The sequence below is a fragment of the Xyrauchen texanus genome, chromosome 7 (assembly GCF_025860055.1).
Source record: "Xyrauchen texanus isolate HMW12.3.18 chromosome 7, RBS_HiC_50CHRs, whole genome shotgun sequence".
Lineage (NCBI taxonomy): Eukaryota > Metazoa > Chordata > Actinopteri > Cypriniformes > Catostomidae > Xyrauchen > Xyrauchen texanus.
This window is the reverse complement of record NC_068282.1, coordinates 18,900,352-18,923,077: the sequence shown is the minus strand read 5'-3', so window position 1 is coordinate 18,923,077 and position 22,726 is coordinate 18,900,352. Positions and strand designations below refer to the sequence as shown.

At 41.6% G+C, this 22,726-nt stretch overlaps 1 protein-coding gene across 1 annotated transcript in view; it reads right to left on the bottom strand.

Moving 5' to 3' along the window:
* Positions 1–1,070: 1,070 nt before the first annotated feature.
* Positions 1,071–22,726, bottom strand: part of brinp3a.2 (bone morphogenetic protein/retinoic acid inducible neural-specific 3a, tandem duplicate 2) — a 74,577-nt gene continuing 52,921 nt past the window's right edge. The window contains exons 5-8 of the mRNA XM_052130020.1: positions 15,974–16,079; positions 5,160–5,396; positions 3,507–3,729; positions 1,071–2,573 (exon numbers count right to left, since the gene is read on the bottom strand). Of these exons, the coding sequence (XP_051985980.1) occupies positions 1,457–2,573; positions 3,507–3,729; positions 5,160–5,396; positions 15,974–16,079 (1,683 nt within the window). The 3' untranslated portion in view covers positions 1,071–1,456. The remainder of the gene's footprint in view (positions 2,574–3,506; positions 3,730–5,159; positions 5,397–15,973; positions 16,080–22,726) is intronic.

The following is a 22,726-nucleotide window of genomic DNA, read 5'->3' as shown; positions in this document are numbered from 1 at the left end:
TCATTAATCTGACTAAATGAATACATTAAATCAACAGCCCTAATATATATGTAAAGTAATGTGCAAAGGTTTTAGGCACTTGTGAAAAATGTTGCATAGTGAGGATGTCTTCAAAAATAATGGCATAAATCGTATTCTTTTATCAATTCAAATCATACAAAGTCCAGTAAACATAAAAAAGCTAAACCAATAGTTGGTGTGGCCACATTTGCCTTCAAAACAGCACCAATTATCCTTGGTACACCTGGACACAGTTTTTCTTGGTTGTTGGCAGATAGGATGTTCAAAGCTTCTGGATAATTTATCACAGTTCTTCTATCAATTTAGGCTGTCTAAATTGCTTCTGTCTCTTTATGTAATACCAGATTGGCTAGATGTTTAGTGGGGGGCTCTGTGGGGCAATGTCATCTTGTGCATAGCACCCTGTTCTTCTATTTTAATCTTTTCTATTTGCAAAAGTAATGTTTGAGAGTCTAACATTTATTTTTCCTTTTGACAAACTAAAACTGAAGATGTAAATAACCATCTCAAGACAAATGTTTTTGTGAAACATCTTAAGCGCCAAAAACGTTTGCACAGTACTGTATATATAGTATAAGGTGAGTAAAAAGCTACTATACCTTGCCTTTATTTCAACTTTTTAAATCTGTTACAGGGCCACTGGTAAAATGGCTCAATATAGTTCAAATTGGCAATAGACTGCTCTGTTCCAGTAATACAAGGGGTGTATGTAAAATCAATAGGAATCATGTTTCTATAAATTAAAACGTAAACCAAATCAGTGGCACTTACATAACAGTAACACAGTTAAAATCTTGGTCATTCAAAATTGACAAACTACACCCTCCCTTCCAATTAAATTTGAATAAGAAAGGCAGAAGCTTATAATGTAATTATGTTAATAAATCTGTTTCATTATTATTTTATCAAAGACTTAAATCATATTCTCTGCATTTAATTTCTCATTAAGTGCACTCAATTGCAAATATAAAATGTGTTTTCATATTCCAACTAAACGGTCACATAGCAATACAAATAGGCTAATAAATAATGCAACCATTACTCCATTATTACACAATGTTTAATAACAATTTATCTACAAAATGTCTGACATCACTGTATTCTTTCCTAGGAAAGCACACTGCCATTGACCCAAAAAACAAAACATATAAAAATTACAAACAAAGACTTCATACAGTATATTGTTAAATCCTCCTCCTCATCTTTGATCTCAGTGTTGTACTATACAATAAAAATTTGTCTTTTCTTTTGAGCAAGATCTACTAGTGAATGTAAATTTCACAAAATACTTTACAGAATATCTCAATTGTTTCATCAGTTTCCAACAGTGTCACAATCACTGAAAGTCAAAGCATTGCAGCTTGACTAATTAACAGTCTTCTCCGCAATTGTACAAATGTTCTATTGCTGTCAATCGGCTAAGATGTATTAGCTGTTAGCTACAGAGTTTGGTTGTCTCATAATCCAGAGAATTCGGGAGACGGGCACTAAAGGACTGCAGTGAGGCGTGAATGCGCACCACTTCACTGGCTGTTAGTTTGAGACGGTGGCGTAATAGGCAGGAGAACAGGTCCAGAGGTTGCTGGCCTGGTGGAGAGAGACGGTTTACACGGTCGCGGATTTCCAGCAGTTGTAGCAAGGCCGAGTCCTGTGAACCCTGCGTGTATGGGTAGTCCAACTGCAGAATCAAGTCCCGAATCGCTTCCGGGTCAAAATGCATACTGTAACCAAACACTTGAATGCTGTTGATCTTCATATACCCCAGATTTCGAGTAGGGTCAGTAATTTCCAAAGTCTCCAAGTAAACACTCTCATTGGCCCCAGTGCCTGGAGTTTTGATGCGGCTCCTCAGGTAAATGTGAATAGTCTCAAAGAAGGTTTTCCACTTGTTGCCCAGAGTCAAGGTCCAGTTAAAGCACTCAAGTGGAAGGTCCAACTTGACAGACTTCCAGTCTGGAAACTTTTTCTCATTCACAGGAATTAACCAGCTCTCTGAATGGCTCCCTCCAAAGGGATTGATAAAGAGCGTGAGTGCAGGTTCCAGAGTGCTGTTTTTAGTAAGGCAAATTTGAAGGGATACACCTAATAGCATGTGGACTAGGTTGGATTTGTATTTATTACTCTTTAGGGTAACCAGCATCCTCTTCCTCCACGAAGGATCAAACCAGCTATTAAGACGCATGTCGTTGCTGATGAAGATTGCATGAACCTCAAGGCGTCGATCGGCTCTTTGAAGGAGGTAACGTAGCTCTAGATCCTGAAGATCAGTCTCAAAGCCTAGGTAGTTCTCAGTGGAATCTGCTACCATTGGTCGACAGGACCCTTGACTTAACATATAGCCAGTATTGCAACTGCCGCAGCGAGTGTGGTTGTCACTTGCACAAGCAGCACAGGTGGGACCTTCTCCGACAGAGCATGGTGTGGGTACCTGGCAGGAGCTGTGATCATATGCACAAATGCAGGTGTGCATCTCTTCTGAGAATGAGCCCAGCTGATTGTTCTCTGAGCAGTAGATTAAATACTGGAAGTTGTTCAGCCAATATGACTGTGGCCTAGATTTTACGAAAGATAAGATACACATCATATCAGTTAGACTGCTTAAACAATAACTGTTGTGATGAAATTGTCATATATCCGCAGCCAGTACAGCAGCAGATGGATTAAAACTCAAACATAAATATAATAATTATGTTCCACAAAAATACAAGTTACAAACATTGGTGGGTGACTTAAGTCACACTTAAAAATGTATGAATTTCACTGCAAACATAACAAAATATCAAAGTAAGTGGTATCTGCACACATTATACTAGACTACTCAGAACTAACTTAAAACTAACTTTGCTATCTTTCTTTAAGTTTAATGCCACTTGATTTGCTATTTTGTTATACAAAAACATATAATAAGTGCAAAATACTGTGCCATTGTACTAACCTATCCATAAACTTAAAAAATACGGCAAAACTGTCACCAAGCATTTCTCTGTTACAACAATTGCTTCACATTTTATTGTAATGTGTGCTATGCATTGTTAAAAGCAAAAACCTAATACAGTTAACAAATCTGAATGCTACATATTAAGCAGCACTATAAACCAACTCTGGTATTATTGATTGTGGGATAAAACTAAGCTGTCATCTCTCTGGAGATTGTTTGGCATAATTGTCTGCAGAGCGAAACCAGTCTGGGAAGCAGAAATCAATCACATGCTGCTCATTTGTGTGCGAAGTCTTCCAAACAGGATGCATACAAGTCTTTCAAGTGCTCCCTATCACTCTGAACCACACTGACAAACATTCTGCTCTGTGGCCCATGGAGTCTAAAATGTGGGCCACTCATGAACACAAGCAATAATGATGATAAACACTGTGTGGAGATTTCCCTCACTGGAAACTGTAAATGGGGGCTTTATTCCATTTCCGAATTAAGCATCAGTGTATTTATCACCACAACAATGAGGAGATAATGAGCCTGTTGTGTTCACCTTTCACGTGGTAAGTTAATGTGGGGCTGCTTTTGGCACCTCTTGCTGAGACTGAAGAGCTTGTACACCACTCGCTGGGCTCTCCTGAAGAGACTCTTCATGCTGTTTTCCAGCTGTTCATAGCGCCGCTGAAACACACCATCCAGCGACCACAAATGCTGGATCATTGAGGAGTTGAGAAAGAAATTCTGAGGCAACCTCATCAGAAATGTTTTGAACTCATCTGTTGGAGAAAAAAGGGGTAAGATATATAGGTGTGTTGTCATGTAAACCTGACTGAACAATGGGTGTAAGGGGGTAAATTACTCTGCATTCTTCATTTATACTTCACTCTCCTTGACAATATGAGGGGATCATTTCACCGGAGAAGACTTTTTGTTTAACAGTTCAGATGCACGTTGAGCTTTTCATTTTAGCTGACAAGGCAGAACATTGAATGTCTTTGTTTCCCTTAAACATATTTACGATACATGCAAAAAGCATATACTGTACTGTATGCTTGGCACTTCTAACACTTTCTGATAGCTCTAATAACATAAACTTTGAAAGTAGTTGCTCTAAAAAAGGTGGCAGTGTAGGAGAAAGAAAATCTATGCGTTTTAATATTGTTCAAGAATTAATGGTCGCTATGGTGTGACCTCATGGGCAGCAATACAGCACCTAAACACTATGCTAAGTGCTCTTATTCATATGCTTGATGAAAGATGCTGGGCTGGCAATAAAGGCATTTTATGGGGGAATAATCCTGTTCAACATATTGTAATGTAATATGTTGGGCAGGGTTTATTTTTTCTAACCCTACTCTGTTTCTGAAGGGTGCTGTGTGACAAATGTAAGAATTCACTGAAAGTCATTAATATTTACTCAATCTGGTCCATAAATCACCACATTACATGAGCAGAGTGGACTGTCTCTGATATAATTATGCAACATGTGATCAAACAGCTTGTTTATCTTGTCTCCACCTCTCTATTTTCTTTTGCTTCTTTAAAATGAAATCTTAGATCAAGTAAATAAATCTGAACTAAAAGGATTTACTTGGTTTTCTTACTACTCTGAAATTTGAGGAACCTACACACACACACAAACACATACATATATATACACAGTAGATGAAGCTTTTCTATTAGATACTATCTATCTATCTATCTATCTATCTATCTATCTATCTATCTATCTATCTATATATATATATATATATATATATATATATATATATATATATATATATGTGAAAAAGTTTAGTACAGTATCATAAAAGTTCTATTCAAATTGCTCCCTTTATTTTCATGGTTAAAATATTAACCATATTTTCGTCACCCCGAGAAATTTACATGTTGACAGCAAAATCAATGTTGTCTTAAATGATATATATATATACACATATTTACAAATACAAATCTGTTATATACAGATGCAAGGGAAAGTAGGGCAAATGGAATTAGGCCTATACCTTGGGCTTAATTGTTCAAATGATGGCAGATTTAAATCATAAAATCATATCTCTTTAAAGGATAAGTTCAGTGAAGACTTTTACTTAATATATACTGTTCTTAGTAATTCAATTAAACTAAAAGTCATGCAAATAGATTCCTTAATTTTTTTAAAGTTCTACAACCCCTTATTTTTTTACATTGTAAGTTATTTTTTTACCTGAATCTTCAAACTCTTTGTAGATAAGACCCCAAGATTCAGAGATTCGTAGAAGGCTTTCTTCCATTGCCTGGATATCCGTGTAGGGGCAGTTGCACTCTGGGAATTTCAGGTCACACTTGCACCAGCAGTCATTGTCTCTGCAGAAAAAAGTTCCCTCTCCATTGCAGGCAATGTAACTAAGAGCTGCTTGGACAAAGGTGTCTCTGAGATAATCTGGCAAAATGACCTGCAAACCTTCAGTTACAGAGAAAAGAAAGGTTATTATGAAAATACTGTATTCTAAAGGGGTTTGATGAAGTCACCTGTGCATACATGCATAATGGACACATAAAATAAATAAATAAATAAACAAATAAATACAAATTAGTTGATTAGTTTTTAGTTGCAACTGTGCTTGCAGTTATTATATTCTTTAAATCAACAATTAACTGCATGCGGCAGATAGTAAACAGGATAACATGACATATCAATGGGCTTTTTTTAAAGCTACACTATGTAAGATTGTTTTAGTTCGAAATTATCAAAATTTAATTAATGAGCAAGTACACCAATTCATCTTTTAAACCATGATTCACAATGGTGGATAAACGCTCAACAAGTGAGCAACATTGACCATGGATCATTTAAAAATGCAACCCTCTGGGAAATCACCCGTTTTCATAATAAAGAAAAATCAAACTGAGAAGAGTCTGCAGGCAACATCGGAAACCGACACAGCATGTAATAAAACACAAAACATCATTGGATTGGCTTTTCAGAGGTGGCAACAACTTTGAGAACTTAAAGGATTTTCAACCGATATTTAAAATATATTTTATTGGATCAATAGTGAGCCAGGTAGCTCTCTTAGCACACTAGTTCATTAGATAGTGTTAACCACTCTTATGTAGGGTGACCATATGTCCTCTTTTTTTGGACCTGAAAAAAGCTTCCGACCAGGATTTCAAAATTGGCTATAAATGTCTGGGATTTGGCTTTCTTCACATTTACATGCAGTTTGGACTCTCATACATTCTGTGTATTTGATAGTTTACACCAGTTTTCATGTTTATTTGTCCTTACGTGATTATTCTGACAGAGAGCAGCAGACTATTACTATTGTAACCTCCGTTCCCTGATGGAGGGAACGAGACGTTGTGTCGAAGAAGTGACACTAGGAGCCCCGCGCATCTCTGAACTTGACAAAAAAGGCCAATGAGAAATTGGCAGACAGAATTTGCATGTCCCGCCCCCGGACATACGGGTATAAATGGAGGGAAATGCATCTGTCCATTCAGGATTTTGCCCTGTGGAGCTGAGAATCAGGTTCGGCTGTAACAGTGGCTCGGTTCAGCGTCGTGGCCAGGAAGACACAACGCCTTGTTCCCTCCACCTGAATGGAGGTCACAATAGTAACCTAGACGTTCCCTGTCTGTCGTTCACTTCGGCATTGTGTCGAAGAAGTGACACTAGGGTCCATATTTAATCATGCCATGTGCTGAACCGTGTACGAGCACTGCTGACGTAGGTGCGGGCAGGCAGTTGCGTGCCAAAGCGACAGGTCATGTCTGACTGCACGTACCCTTCCCCAATGCCCCATAAAATCGTCATAACCTTCTGGTTTCCGACACCCTGAAGGGGGGAACAAGGCGACATGCCAAGCATGGGAGCAAGCCGCGCCAGCCGCGCCTTTTTTCTCTCTATGTTTCTCGCATAGAGTCAAAGCATCTGGGGCCATCTTAACGCTATCACACGCATCGGGGAAGGCGTTCTTTTCCAACTCCTATTCTTTCAGGGGGAATAGACCCTGTGGAGACCACCACCTGCCCAGGCTGGGGGGAGGTAAAGAGTGGCAGAATACATCACATGGATTTTCAGGCCACTTGTGGAAATAGCACGGTGGTAGATCCTACCTGCTGATAGGGAGGAGTTTCTACAAACACGGCAACCGCGGGGCAGTGGGGACTGCCCAAGGGAGATGAGGGTCCACTCACAAGGGGCCCGTCCTGTGGAGCACCTATTCCAGTACAGAGTAATTTCAATACTCGTAGTGGGTCTGGTCGGGGAATTCCTCCACTGAATTCCACTGAACACAGAGTTAGAGGGATCTCCTGGGATACGATCGCACGTGATCGCCTCAGTGGAGGGGAAAGGCACTAGGTGCAAGCGGTACATCCAGTCAGTTGTTCCGCGTTACCGAGTTCTACTTGCTCTGACCTGAGAAAACATAGGACGTGTCCGACTCAGCCCTGAGATTGTAAAATCTCGTAAAAATGTTGGGTGTTGCCCAGCCCGCTGCTCTACATATGTCTGCTAGGGAGGTGCCATTGACCAGTGCCCATGAGGATGTAGAGTGTGTTTGAACCCGTAAGGAGGCGGGCATGGCCTAGGTGAGATAGGCCAATGCTATGGCATCAACGTCTCAGTGTGAAAGCCTCTGTCTGGAGACAGTGTTCCATTTCTGCTGTCCACCAAAGCAGAAAAAAGAGCTGCTCAGAACATTTAAAGCTCTGTATGCGGTCCACATAAGTACACAAAGTGCACACCAGACACATCAATGAAAAAGGCTGGGACTGCCTCCTCCCAGGACAGATTCGCTTGCAGTTTCACTACTTGGTCCCTGAAGGGGGTCGTAGGAACCTTGGGCACATAGCCGGTCAGCGTCGTAGTGGGCAGCGATAGCGGCTACATTCACCTTCAAGGTGGAGGGGGACAGCCTCCCCTCCAACCTCTCTTAGAGGGATGAAAGCATGGACTGCGCATTTCTGTGGGTCTTCAGACTGGGAAGAACACCAATTTGCAATCAAGCGCCACATTGGGGCATAAAGTAGCCTGGTAAAGGGAGCTCTGGCTTGGTTGATAGCATCTACGATGGCAGGTAGTAGGCAAATTTGATCTTCCGCATCCCGTCCAGGGGCTAGACATGGAGTTTCCAGAGGTCTGAGCATGGATGCCGGAGTGTGCCCCATCCCTGAGAAAGAAGGTCCTCCCTCAAAGGAATTCGCCAGGGAGGGGCTGTTGCGAGGAGCAGGAGATCCGAGAACCAAGTCTGAGTGGGCCAATAGGGGGCCACCAGAATTACTTGTTCTTCATCTTCCCTGACCTTTTACATCACCTGTGCAAGAAGGCTCACTTGGGTAAAATGTGTACTTGCGCAGCCCCGGGGCCATCTGTGTGCCAGTGCGTCTGTCCTGAGGGAAGCTTCCGTTAGGGAATACCGGAGCGGGAAGTGGGAGGTCTCTTGGAAAGCGAACAGGACTAACTTTGCTTTGCCGAACTGTTCCCAAATCAGCTGGACCGACTGGGGGTGAAGCCTCCACTCTCCGTTGAGCGTACCTCGTCGCAACAGCGCATCCACTGCCGGGATGTGAGTGTCGCTCAGCGATCCGAGTCGCTGTTGGCTCCAAAGGAGGAGATGGCGGGCGAGTTGTGACATCTGATGGGAGCGCAATTTGCCTTGGCGATTTATGTACGCAACCTTGAACAAGGTGAGGCATTTCAGCACTAGCAACGCACGTTGGTGAGGCGTGCTACCATTGAGACTGAGTCTAACTCAGAAAAGAGATGCTCTGAACCAGGGTGAGCTTGCTCATTTCCCGGTTGACCTGAAGCCTTAGGTAAAGGCTGAGGTGCCTGAGAACATGGTCCCTGTGGGCACCTAGTAACTCTCGGGAGTGGGACAGGATGAGCCAGTCGTCAAGGTAGTTGAGTATGCGGATGCCCACTTCCCCTGGCGGGGAAAGGGTTGCCTCTGCGACTACGCATGGCCGTCGAACTGTAGAAAGGGTCGTTATCGAGGTAAGATAGAGACATGGAAGTACGCATCCTTCAGGTCTACCGCTGCAAAACAATCTTGATGCCGGACACAAGTTAAGATGTGTCTTTGCGTGAGCATTATGAACAGGAGTTTGTGCATAGCCCGGTTGGAAACTCGCAAGTCCAAGATCGATCGTAAGCTGGCACTTTTCTTCGGTACGATGATGTAAGGGCTGTAGAACCCTTCTTCGTCTCGGCTGGAGGGACAGACTCTATCGCATCTTTAAGTAGAAGGATCACGATCTCCGCACGCAGGGTGTTGGCGTCTTTGCCGTGCACCGAGGTAAAGCGGACACCGGCGAAAGGGGGCGGGGGCATAGCGAACTGAATCGCGTATCCGAGTTGGATGGTCCTGGTTTTCGACGTACCTGGCGGGGCAGGTAGTGTGGCATCAGGAGGCAAAAGCGCATCCCGAGGCTTTTGTGTTGAGAGAAGACTCAAGCAATTACCTTGCTCCGCACACCCGGCAGAGGGCGGGTAGTGACTGAGGACTAAGATCCCATGTAGGCGTCGTCTGGACTCGTCAGAAACGGCCAGCCGTCATGAGTCCGGAGGCGGGGGGGTCCATGTCCGGGGTACTGGGACTGCTGAAGTGTGGCACCGAGTTGCTGTGAGGATGGCATTTGTGGGCCAGGTGACCCAGGGAGAGAGGAAATTGCTCTATTATTGAGAATGTGAGAACCGCAGCCCGAAATACCTTTAACTGAAGGTTCGTCCAGAATTGAAACAATTTGGCAGTTAACTGGATCAGCACCATGTGAACTGCACCACTTTTAGAAGACACCCCATTTATTGGTGTAGATTCTTCTGGTAGAGGGAGCCCTAGCACTAAAAATGGTCTCGATAACCTCAGGTGACAACCCTGTGTCCCTCAATTGGTACCCTTCAGGGGCCAAACATGAAGTTTCCACAATTTGGGCCGGGGATGAAATATCGTCCCCTGCGCCTGAGACAGAAGGTCCCTCCTGTCCGGAATTGCCCAAGGCGAGCCATCGAGTAGAGATATTAGCTCTGAGAACCATACCCTGTTCGGTCAACGCAGAGCTATCAGTAAGAGGCAAGACCCTTGCTGGCGAACTCTGGCCAAGACTCCTGTGAGCAGAGAAACTGGGGAAAAACGCATACAGACGCATTCAGGGCCATGTATGCGCCATCACGTCCAGACCCAGGGGGGGCTGGGTGACTCTGGGAGAAGTAGAGGAGACATTGCGCTGTTCATAGAGGCGAAGAGTTCCTCTTCTACCCTATAAAATCTCACCCAGATTTGTTCCACTACCTAGGGTAAATCTGCTCCCACATACAAGCATCCAGGGATATGAACTGCCCTGAGTGACAGGGGCTTGCCCTGGGCCCCAAGGAGAATCCGACATGCCAGAAATTTAGCTGACATGAACCGTGGACCTCCTTGATGGTTTATGTAAGAGACTACCGCTGTATTGCCCACCCGCACCAAGACATGGTAGCCTCTGCAGGAAGTATTTCAGGGCCAGAAATACCGCCATCAACTCGAGACAGTTACTATGACAACCGAGCTGACGACTCTCCCATCCCCTTGAGCTGGACGACCACTTAAGACCGCTACCCAGCCCGATAGGGAGGCGTCTGTCATTAGTAGTCTGCGATGATGAGACGCACCTAGAGTGGGACCCAAGGTAAGAAACCGGGGTCTGAACCACATAGCAAGGGAACGAAGCATGCGGCGCGTAACCCCTATTAGCCCTAGGGGACTGGCCCTTGGATGAAATCCCCTGGCTTTTAGCCACAGCTGAAACGGTCTCATATGGAGCAGACACCATGAGACCTAGTATTTGTTGATACTGGTGAACAGTGCAACCTTGACCTAGCCTGAGTTTGCTCAGGGTGTTCAAAATGGACGTGAAATAAGCGGGAGACAACTGTGCCCGCATCGTGATCGAATTCCATATAACCCCCAGATAGGTGATTCCCCGGGTGGGAGAGAGAACGCTCTTTGACATTGAGTCTCAGACCCGGAGAAACCAGATGAGCTAAGACAATATCCCTGTGCTTGAACTGCCAGTTCTTGGAGCTGCACTAAGATCAGCCAGTCATCTATGTAATTCAGAATGCGGATGCCCCGGAGTCGCGAATGAGCCAGTGCTGCATCCATACATTTCGTGAATGTGTGGGGTGATAGAGCTAGGCCGAATGGAAGAACCCGATACTGGAAGGCTTCGTCCCTGAAAGCGAACCTCAGGAACTTCCTGTGCTGTGGCAGAATTACAATATGGAAATATGCGTCCATGAGATCGATCGTGATCAGCCAATCGAATGTTGGATCTGAGACACGACTGTCTTGACAGTTAGCATCTTGAACTTGAACACCCTGACCGAGCAGTTCAAGCCTCAAAGATCTAAAATCAGAAGCAACCCCCCCCCTTATTGGGAACCAGGAAGTATCTGCTGTAATAGCCTGACTCTTTCTCTAGAAGGGGAACACGTTCATGGCCCCTTTGACCAAGAGATTTTGCAGCTCTTTCCACAGTAGATGTGTCTGCTCCGGTTGCATGGTAGTGGGAACCATGCCGTTGAAACGCAGAGGGCGGCGAGCAAATTGAATTCTGTAGCCTCTTTCTACTGTGTTCAGAACCCACATAGAAATGCCTGGCAGAAGTTTCCATGCTGCCAGGTTTTCTGAGATGGGTATCAATTTCGACACTTCCTATTGAGGGAATGTTGAGTGTTCCACGTCCTGGATAAAGGCAGGAAGCAACGGTACAACCAACTCTTTGTTGGAAGCCTCTGTCACCCGAAACACCAAAGGCAGCGGGAGTGAAGAGGTTTCCTGAGGGTATCGGGAGGGCGAAGTGGATGGTACACCCCGTCCCTTGAGGAACCACCCCCAACCAGCTGGGTACAATAGCGTCAGGGTTTTTTTCTTTTAGAAATCACGACCCTGAGGTTCTGCTTCGGGGGCTGCTGAGGGCGATGAGCCTGTCCCCAGTCTTTCGAGGGGGAGCACGACTCGCCACGCTGTGCCTAGCAGAGTAGGGGCAGGACTGGGTGGCCGACGGCCCCGCCCCCTGAGTGCGGCGAGGAAAAAACTGCCTGAAGGCTTCCTTGTGGCTTTTCGCCTCCTGGAATCTGGAGATAACGTATTCATGGCGTCACCGAAGAGACCGGAAGGCGAAACCGGGGCATCGAGTGGGAAAACTCTGTCCTTATCCTTGATGCCGGAAAGGTTAAACCATAAATGCCTCTCTGTGCTGACTAAAGTGGACATAGTCTGACCAATGGCACGGGCTGTCTGCTTGGTCGCACGGAGAGATAAATCTGTGGCCCGACGAAGTTCTGAAAAGGCTTCTTCGTCGAGCGTTGCACCTGCACTCAGCAGGTCAGCCTGGTACGCCTGTAACATGGCCATGCTGTGCAGCACCAGCCTGACCTGCTGCTTGATAAGCCTTCCCCACTAGCATGGAGGTAGTCCTGCATGGCTTAGTGGGGAGAGCGGGTTTCTTGAGTGATGATGCCGAACCCGGTGAGAGATAGCCCGCAAGCGTCTCTTCGACCGGCGGCATCATTGAATACCCCATGTCTCAGCACCCACGATAGTCGAGTATAAAGACGTCGAGGGTACGTCAACACGGAAGTATATGGGTTCCTCCATGAGTGAGAAAGCTTGTCATGGAGGTCATCAAAGGAAGGGACTAATAGAGCGTTCCCTTTTTTTATTATTATTATTATTATAATTTTTTAGGCCACCAGACAGAAATCTGTCTTATAGTTTGGAGCGTTTGGGGGGTCTCTTGTTCTCTTGTTCGCATGGCCAGTCTAGCTGAAGTCTGGCCACAGCCCGAGTAACCACCTCGAGTAATTTCTCCGCCACTTTATTATTATGCGTGAAATGTACAGAGGTTCAGCGCCCCCCCCCCTCGTGAAACGAAGAGGCGCCGATGCTCGCTTACGAGAAGGATCAGCTGGATCTGGGGAGAAAGCGAGCAATAGGGACGGACCCGTCTCTCGCTCTTCAGCCAGATTTATGTGAGAGCCCCACAATGAAAGAGTGGGTGCTGACTCCCGGAAGTAAGCGAGGCAAGCGCGAAGCATTTCGCCCGAAAGAAGGTCGCAATGCGCGAACTCGCCCTGCCCCAACGCGAGAGCAGCATTATCTTCCCCCAAACAAACAAAACAAAATTGATGTGTGTCCCTGACAGTCATAGAACATTGACAGGGAAACACGCATCGTTTGCTTTGCTTCTCCGTCATTTTTCCACCTTTTTCTTTTCTATTTTATATATATATATATATATATATATATATATATATATATATATATATATATAGAAAGAGGGAAAGGAGAAAAGGTTCACTGCACACTGCCTAATAAATTCTAAATCCTAGCAGAGGAAAGAAAGTTTCTGACAGGCTTGTGAGACACACAGCACAGTTTGCTCTGAAGAAAACGGATCTGATGACACGCTGATGACACGTCTATTTATAGCCTGGCCACAGGTGCATCTAATGATCTCACCAGTAGAGGCTATGAATTCCGGTCAATGTTCATTAACCTGTTACACACATATTCACAGCTGGTCACAATGCAGGATTGTTCCCAAAAGCGCTTGGCAAAGCGCAGCATCATAGTGAAGCTTTTTGTAAAGGGAAGAAGCGTCTACACTAATTTAAGATTTACACATTTCAAATTAATAAAAATATTATATTTTTTTTTTACATTTACATTACAATGCATGTAATTTATTAAATACGATGCATTAAATACCCGCATTTTATCTGATTTGACTAGCAATCGTCATGTCTAATTTTAATCTTGCCAAACTTTTGTAATGCTATATATTTTAAAACAACTGTTCCCTTTACAAAAAGCTTCACTATGATGCTGCGCTGCTAAGCGCTATGGGGAACAATCCTAGTTGTGACCGAGCTGTGAATAATGTGTGTAACACGTCAATGAACATTGACCGGAATTTATAGCCTCGGCTGATGTAATCATTAGATGCACCTGAGGCCAGGCTATAAATGGATGCGTCACCAGGTGTCGTCAGATCCTCTTTTTTCACAAACCCTGTCAAAACTTTCTTTCCTCTGTTAGGAGTTAGAATTTGTTCTTCTTTTTAGAAAATATTATATATATATATATATATATATATATATATATTTAGAGAGATATATATATATATATATATATATATATATATATATATATATATATATATCTAAAATATATAAAAAAAAAAAAAAAAAGAGAATGACTGAAAGCCACAAACAATGCTTTTTTTGCTCTGTTTGTTTGGGGGAAGAGTACGCTGCTCTCGCGTTGCAGCAGGGCGAGTGCGAGCGCTGCGATTTGCTTTCAGGCAAAGTGCTTCGCGCTCGCCTCGCTTGCTTCCGGGAGCCAGCACTCACAAAAAGAAAAAAAAAAAAAAAAAAAGATATTCATTAGACTTTTATAGTTTGGATGCTCTGCAATCTTATGCCCTTGATTCGACATCTTAGCTCATGCCTGAACAAGTTTGTGATGCGGCAGGCTGGTCCTCTCCGCACACATTCATCAAAATGTAATGGTTTAGATGTTTATGCTACTCGAGTCGACATCTCAAGTTCATGTCTGAGACCTCTCGTGTTTTTGTGAGTACACTGCACAACCGTAGGGGTCCGGACAGCCCCCAGTGCAGCGGCGTGGATATTGCGTTCCCCATAGCGCTTAGCAGCGCAGCATCATAGTGAAGATTTTTGTAAATGGAACATCTCGGGTTACTTGTGTAACCCTTGTTCCCTGAAAAAAGTGGAATGGCCTTCTTTGCCGCACTGGGTCGTCCCAGGACTGCTCTTCAAAAAGAAGTATCTGACGACACCTGGTGACACATCCATTTATAGCCTGGCCTCAGGTGCATCTAATGATTACATCAGCCGAGGCTATAAATTCCAGTCAATGTTCATTGACGTGTTACACACATTATTCACAGCTCGGTCACAACTAGGATTGTTCCCCATAGCGCTTAGCAGCGCAGCATCTCGTTCCGCTTTTTTACACATGTAACCCGAGACTTTTTCAATTATTAAAAAAAAAAACTGTGGAAAATATGCTACTTACCTGCTCATAAGACTTTATATTTGGATATCCATCTTTTTCTTCCTTTCTTTCTTTTTTGAGGGGAGAAGGTGAGTTTTGCTATTGTAATGGAAGCCAGCTGGTACATGATAATGCATGTGTAAACCTCACTCCCCTGGCCTCAAGAGGCGCATTGGCAACTCACACTAGAGACTGTAGCCTTTAGCCTCCTCGTTAGCATGCTCGCCTCCCATGCCGGCTGATGCCGGTTCGAATCCCGCTTGGACTGGGTCAAGCAGGATTTGTCAGAGTGGTGCCATGACCCTGATGGGAGTGAGGTTTAGGGGGTGAGTGTAATGGGAGCCAAATTGTATGTGATTGCTGTGCAGTATGTGTAAACCTCACTCCCCAGGCCTCATAAGGCGCATTTGCGACTGACACTAGAGGCTGTAGCCTTTAGCCTACCCTTTAGCACGCCCACCTCCCATGATGGCTGACGCCGGTTCGAATCTCACTTGGAGCAGGTCGAGCAGGACTGTTTACATTGTCATTAGTGACATTCGCACTGATAAGATTATCACCTATAACCTTGGTTACACCGGTACTCCTCAAACCATCAGATTCATCTGTGCAGGAGAGCAGAGTCAAAGCCCATGCCCTCATGTAATTACCAAAAAATGTTCCTCCACCAGTAACTTGCAGTTTTATACTTACATAGTGTAGCTTTGAATAAAGATGTTAAGTTACATTTATATGAATGTAGGGAAAGTGTCTCAATTAATATGAAGTCCAAAAACCTGCATGCATAATATTTATAAAAGACATGCTATTAAAAAAAATGACATACTATAAAAGTAGCATGTCAAAATGCAGGATATGTCAACTTAGCAAAAGTATTTACCCTGGAACATTTGTGTTTCACAATGAAGAAATAACAAAATAAACAAAAAAAAACTAGGCATATGAGGTTTGAACAACAAGTTTTTACCTTGCAAGTGGACTTTGTTCTCTGGACTCTGAACCAGCACAGAACTGACAGAATCAAGGTTGTCATAGTTACTGCAACCAAGAGGACCAGTGCGTGTTTCAGTTACCTGGTAAACAAAATACACACCAGAGATTTGTCAACTTTATCATAAGGTTTACATGGTACTGTACATGGAATCCAGTAAATAAATTGCTCCAAAGACACTTTTCACATGATTTAAATGTGAAATTTAATTTGAAATCACACACATTTTTTAATTTATATATATATTTTTTAATTATACCTTGTAATTAATTTTTTTTAAAAACCTGCGAAAAAACCTAGTGTCTTATCATGTGGCTTGGTTAGAGCATTATTTAAGTATTTAATTATTTGTTTTTGCTGTTGGACCAAAAGGAAACGCTCCAATAACATCCCCAATTTTCTCTTTAGGTTTCCGTTGTTAAGAAAGGATAACCAGTCTAGGAACAGATGCATTAAGGACTTTCTGTGCTTGGTGAGTGAGTCACTTGTCCCAGACATGGTAATAATTATGCATGCAGTTCTCCTCTCAAAAATAATCACCCACTATTTTTCTCATTGTATTAAAACACTGAGCTGTGGGAGAAATTAAGCAAACTGTTGCACAATGTTTTCTCATCTCTCCATTATAAAATGCATTTAATTGATTAGCTTCCTTGTTTAGAGATTATTTCACACCCACAATGAAAAAAGCACTATATTTCTCTCTAAAATGCAAAACATTAGCTAACCTTAGCAGAGACTTTGAGACTTAATGATGGTAGGGATCTTTGTAGCCATATTGAGTCAGGCATCTCAATTGACATTTACTGCAAGCTAGCCCCTCTATTATCAACATTTGCAATATGAGATCACACTTGATTTTTTTGTCCTTCTCTTTTCTACTCATCATGACATGGAGAAGCATGCAAAATTGATCCACACTTGTCGCTCTTATGTGCCAATGAGCCTTCATCAATTCCGTGATCTCTTTCGTTTTGACCTGTCAGACGATATCTTTTCCAGGCTGACAGTTAGATAAGGAAAGACAAGTTTGTCTTCTCCCGCTCCATCACAAACCCACAGAGGAGTCTAACGTTAATAACATGGAACATTTTAGCACATTTGCAGCACATGTGTGTTTGTTTATATGGTGGGATATTTTACATCATCTTGACCTTAAATGGAATATTTCACCAAAAATAATAATTTACCTATAATTTTCTCCCCCTTATGCCACCTCAAACCTGTATGACTTTTTTCTTCTGTGGAACACAAACAAATATATTTTTAGATGTGATTATATACATGCAATGCAAATCAATAGGGTTCAAAACCTCTAAAAGGACATAAAGCCAGCATAATCCATATGACTCTGTGTTTTAATTAGAGCCCGAGTGATATGGGATTTTTGAGACCGATACCAATTTTAGAGGGGGAAAATTCACTGATTACCGATATGGTGGCTGATTTAGCTCATTTTTGAGCTGGAATGAAAACATACCTTTTTTTTGTGGATTGTGTACCGATCTGACTATGCAAAGGTACTCAGAAGACAGCTTTCTTAAACAAATATTCTTTATCAAAGAATATTTTACATTAACATTATACATTGTCAACAAATTCTAGAAATGAACACTGAGAAAATAAAGAATAAATAAAAATACAATAAATAGCTTAATAAACATCAGTACTGTATGTTTAGTATCAGTCAATTGCTGACCATTAAAATAAAGAATAAATTAAAATAAAATAAAAAGCTGAATAAATATCAGTAGTACCGTTTCGTATCAGTAAAATGCTGACCATTTAAATAAAGAATAATAAAAATCAAATAAATAGCTAAATAAAAATCAGTGTCCGGTTGCACCAGCTATACATACGTTACAACTTAGCCTAGTTGTGGTATAAATTGGCACAAAGTCCAAATGTATGCTCTAATAAATATTTGAACGTTGCACCACTACATTTATGTAGGACACAACCCTACATATAAACTAAAAATTTATGGAAGCCACAGACCAGGAGAAACTGATGGAATAAAAAAAGCACTCACTTAATGACATCAATGAGCTCATGTTTTGGTTGACAGGCTTCAGTCCTTTCGACATGTATGATGGTTTTGGCATTTACACTCTTTAAATTCTTTTTACTTTTAAGCGGCTCTTCAGTATGAAACCGATCTAATGGTGCAGTTTTTAGGGTGTGTCGCCCGGTGTCAAGTTTCAACACATTCAAAATATATAGGATATTAAAATGAATAATTGTCTACTTTTCCAGCCAGTTGTATTAGTATTTATTTATCACCGCTTATTATTTTAGAAACAGTTCCTATATATAATTATTCCCACAGGACAAATATACTATTTATTAAATCTACTTTTATTACATATACTATTTTAATGTCTGGAAAAACAAACTTTTAAATATTATATATTTTAAATGCAACGACTGGAATTGTTAGGTTGAAGGGGGTCCCAAACTGCGAATCCTGAACAAAACAGTTTGGTGAATATGTTTACATGCTGACAAGGTATGAACATAGCTACGTGGTTAGCTAGTTAGCTATAAGCTCATTGCCACAGAGAGCAAAAGATGGACTTTATTCACTTTCCAAAATTGTGTCTCACCAACTAGGTAACTAGGTAACAACGTAGCATGAAAGCAACACTCAACAGACACAATTCACCACTGCAACGTTGTCTGCTGAGCTGCAAAAAGATGCTCTGATGTTTGCCTTTCAATCTTCTACGTTACTGACTGCACTGACAAACTATATCTGGCTAACATGGCAAACAGATGTGATCAACATGAGTGACATGGTTGTCAGGGACAGGGTTAACATTATATTAGTTATATAAAATGATGGGGTCATTGTTTATTAACATTCCAGTATGTATTTCACAAACTAGTTCGCAATTTACCGCAAAGACACAGCTGAACTCCGCCCTGTCTGTAGAGTCACCATCAGTTCAGCTCTGTAAACAATGGAGTCGGCGAGCCCTCTGCTGAACAAACTATGTTATGACACCAATTCTAAAGCATTGTTTTCTGCATAATATGTTCTGAAAAAAAAGTCATATCTGCACATATTGGTAAACATATACGCCGATACCGATATATCGGCAAAAGGCTAATATCGGCTGACCAATATATCGGTCAGGCACTATTTCCATGTCTTCTGAAGCAATACAATCAGTTTTAGGTGAGAAGCAAACAAAGATGTAACTCATTATTCCCTATAAATCTTGACATCAGCAGTCTCATTGGCGCGTGAATGAGGGACACTCGATTACACTTATTTCAAATACACAGGAAGTGTAATCATGTAAGAAAGAAAGTCATATGAGTTAAGATGACATAAGGTTGAGTAAATGATGAGAGAATTATCATTTTGGGGTGGACTATTCCTTTAAATTTTGTTGCACAGGGTTACCATTCATACTATGCCTTGAACATATGGAAAAAGCTTCAATTGCAATAAAACAGCAAGCTTCGCTCAGCAGTAATTAATCTGAGAATGGCCATAGCTGGTAGAATCAGATGATTATACTGCATCTATTATTATTTAATGCACCATATGATGTGCCATATGGTAAAGGAGATCTGATTGATGAACAAGTGGAGTGTGATATTAGATTTCCTTTACATAAAACAGCTGTTATTCAAAGCTAATTCTTTGAATGTCACCAAATACCTTGTAATGACAGATTATAGGCCACCTGGACCAACGTGATTCTCTGCTGTTCTGACATAATGTGAGACATCAACAGTCTGGTGTTGATTCTCAAACTACATAGTGAGCAGCTAATTTTGGAGGAGTCACATTCCTGGATTTTGGACTTTAAACAACATGCTGTGAAAGGCCATTAGCCACTAAGTTTAGATGGCATGAGGTAACCTCTATTATGTTTTCTAATAGACTCAGACCTTTTTGTTGTTTCCTTAGCATCCCTACCATATTTCCATATTTAGCTTGGATGATTTTCCCAACCTGGAGAAAATGTTTTCTTCTAAAGTGGTGTTCACACAGCGATTAAATTGTTTGGTCCCACGTTATATAAGGTTTATTTAACTAATATGTACTAACATTAAAATACATGTAATACATGTACTTGTGTATCTATATGTTGATCAGCTAAATTCTCAATATTCACATTTGCTGCTACTGAGGTTGAGGTACGGGTATGTTTAGGTGTATTGTTAGGATTAGGTTTAGATTAGGGTTTAGGGTAAGGGTTGTGGTAGGGTTAGATTTATGATTAGGGGTAAGGTTAACAATGTAACTCAAATGTAATTAAATTAAGGTACTTTAAATGTAAGTACAATGCAACATCACATATGTGCACAATAAGTACATTGTATCAAATCAAATGTACAGAGTAGTAAAAGACAGCTAATATAAATTGAGTCCAATTGCTTTAAACTAAATTTAATTGCTTGAGGTGGCCAAGCAGAGTAGGCAGATTGTGTCACTATCTGCACTCAATTTGTAGTCTTCACGTCACTGCATATTAGTTTCATATTAGCAAGTTGTTACATTGCCTACTGTCATTGTAACTCATGAAAATATATGACCTCAGGTTGCTTTCTTGCTGTAAATCGCTGTCAGTGTAAATGCCCCTTAACAGAAAACAACAGTTAAGCCTTTGACAAGGCAAACTACCAAATAGTTGGGGTTGTCCGCCTGCTGTTCCAGTTCTGACATGGTCTGTATTTCAGAAGGCAGTAGGAAGGAAGAAATTGTCGAATCACGAGCAAAATGAACCCCGCTGATTGCGGAATGGCTGGAGTTTTCACACATTAGACAAACAACCTGAGCTGAGCTGCAAATGTGGGATAAAGCCTGACTTTGTAAGAGCTTCACTCCTTCAAGTCCCAGCACACCAACACACAAATAGGATTTTCCTATGAAAATATACTGCTAAATTTCCCCTCTTTGGTGCCCAGTGGGGGGAGCTATACACCTCATTGACTACTTCATCCCCTTTTAATCTGGAATTTATACAGTGGAATGTTCGGCTCTGTCTGTCGCGTGAAATGTAGGCATGGGTCAATGCCCTGTGGAAATGATGCGTGTGTCGGAGGCCCCTGCTGCTTTTGCGATTCATTCTTTTGTTGAATCTGTTGGAGCTGAACTGTCCTGCCTTGCAGGCTGCTTCCGTCACTCAAAGCACTCTTTTGCAATTCTCACCAGACAAATACAGAATTGACACCTGAGATCTGCCCTCCCAACTGTAATAAAAATGTCTAAGAACTGCAGCAGTTGTGTGCCCAGAAAAAGCACTGTTGTATGTAATGGAATAGGGAGGTATAATAAAAGTCTAGTCTAGAATATGTGTCAAACTAAGCATTGCAGTGACAGAGTAAATGTCTGCTTGGAGGATTTGAACAGCTTTGTTTGACCAATTAAATGGGCAATTTTAATGGCTGTCAGCCAAAGTGTAAGAGCAACTGCAACTTGTACATGCCCTGGATCATTGACATATGTTAAACACAAATATATCTTTGGCAATTAATATTAGTTTGTGTTGACCCATGAGCACTAAAAATACATTTTAAGAATGAAAGGCATTGACTGTGACAAAAAGCACAAGTTATTTCATACTAAAAATAGTTTTTTGTTTGGTTGATAATCAGCCTGTGTACACTTACAGTCATGTTAGCTTGCTCATTTATTTGTTTTATAAATATAATAGTCTGATTATTGAGCCTTCAGTGACTATATACTGCTGTACAAAGACAAACCACAGTAACTACGCATGTTGTCAAAATCTTCTGTTCAGAGTAACTACAAACATCTACATGAAGACTTTTTCCTCAGTTTCAGTGTTGATGGGGCAGTGTAGATGGTTATATGTATATGACATTTAAAACTGAAGCATTGTTTCCATATTATAATAAAATAATTAGGGCTGTCAATTTCATTTTTTTTAATTAATTAAATTAATTACATGCTATGCTGATCAATCAATCAAATGAATCAAAATTAATTGCAATTATCAATATTTGCTGAAAAAAGTCCCAAAATAAAGATAATATATACTCGTGCGACCCCGCAGCCTCATGTGAGGACTCTCTATTTTGGATTCGCTATACGCAATGCATAATTTAAATTATTTTAAACCAATTGCATACTGTTCAGGACAGTCTAAGGAGTCATTTAAGGGTTAAAACTCTGACGCACGGCGTCACGTGACCAAACACCATGTTGTCGATTTCTGTGAACAACAGAAGTGCCTCTGGTAAGAAAGCTGTTCAATGTTTTTGAAAGTTTGGTTGTAAAGAGTAGCGTCTCTAGTTTCGTTTGATATGCTGCTTTAAATATTTTGTTATTTTTTTCGTGCTTTGGCACACTGATAAACATGAAGTACTCAGAAGAGTGCATTGGAGCGGTTTTATGACAAAAAAAAACCTTTCACAGTAAAAAATCTGTGGTCATTTCGCTTCATTTCAATCTAAATTTTGTTATAATTTTGTTTGACACTGTACAAAAAGGTGCTATTCTTTAACATTACTGAAACATTTTGCTTTCAGAGGCTTTATATGGAGTTAGTATGAAAATAAGGTGCATTTCAAACTGTTCTGAGACCAGTGCAGACAGACAGCACATTGGAGGTTAAGTCATTCACTAAATAGGGAGCAAGGGTGCATCCTATATCTTTCCTATGCAGCTGTGCATTCACTCCTAAAATCTGACCAAATGTTTCAGTTTCAGGTTGCAGATGATGTTTGGAAGACATGGGACAATGG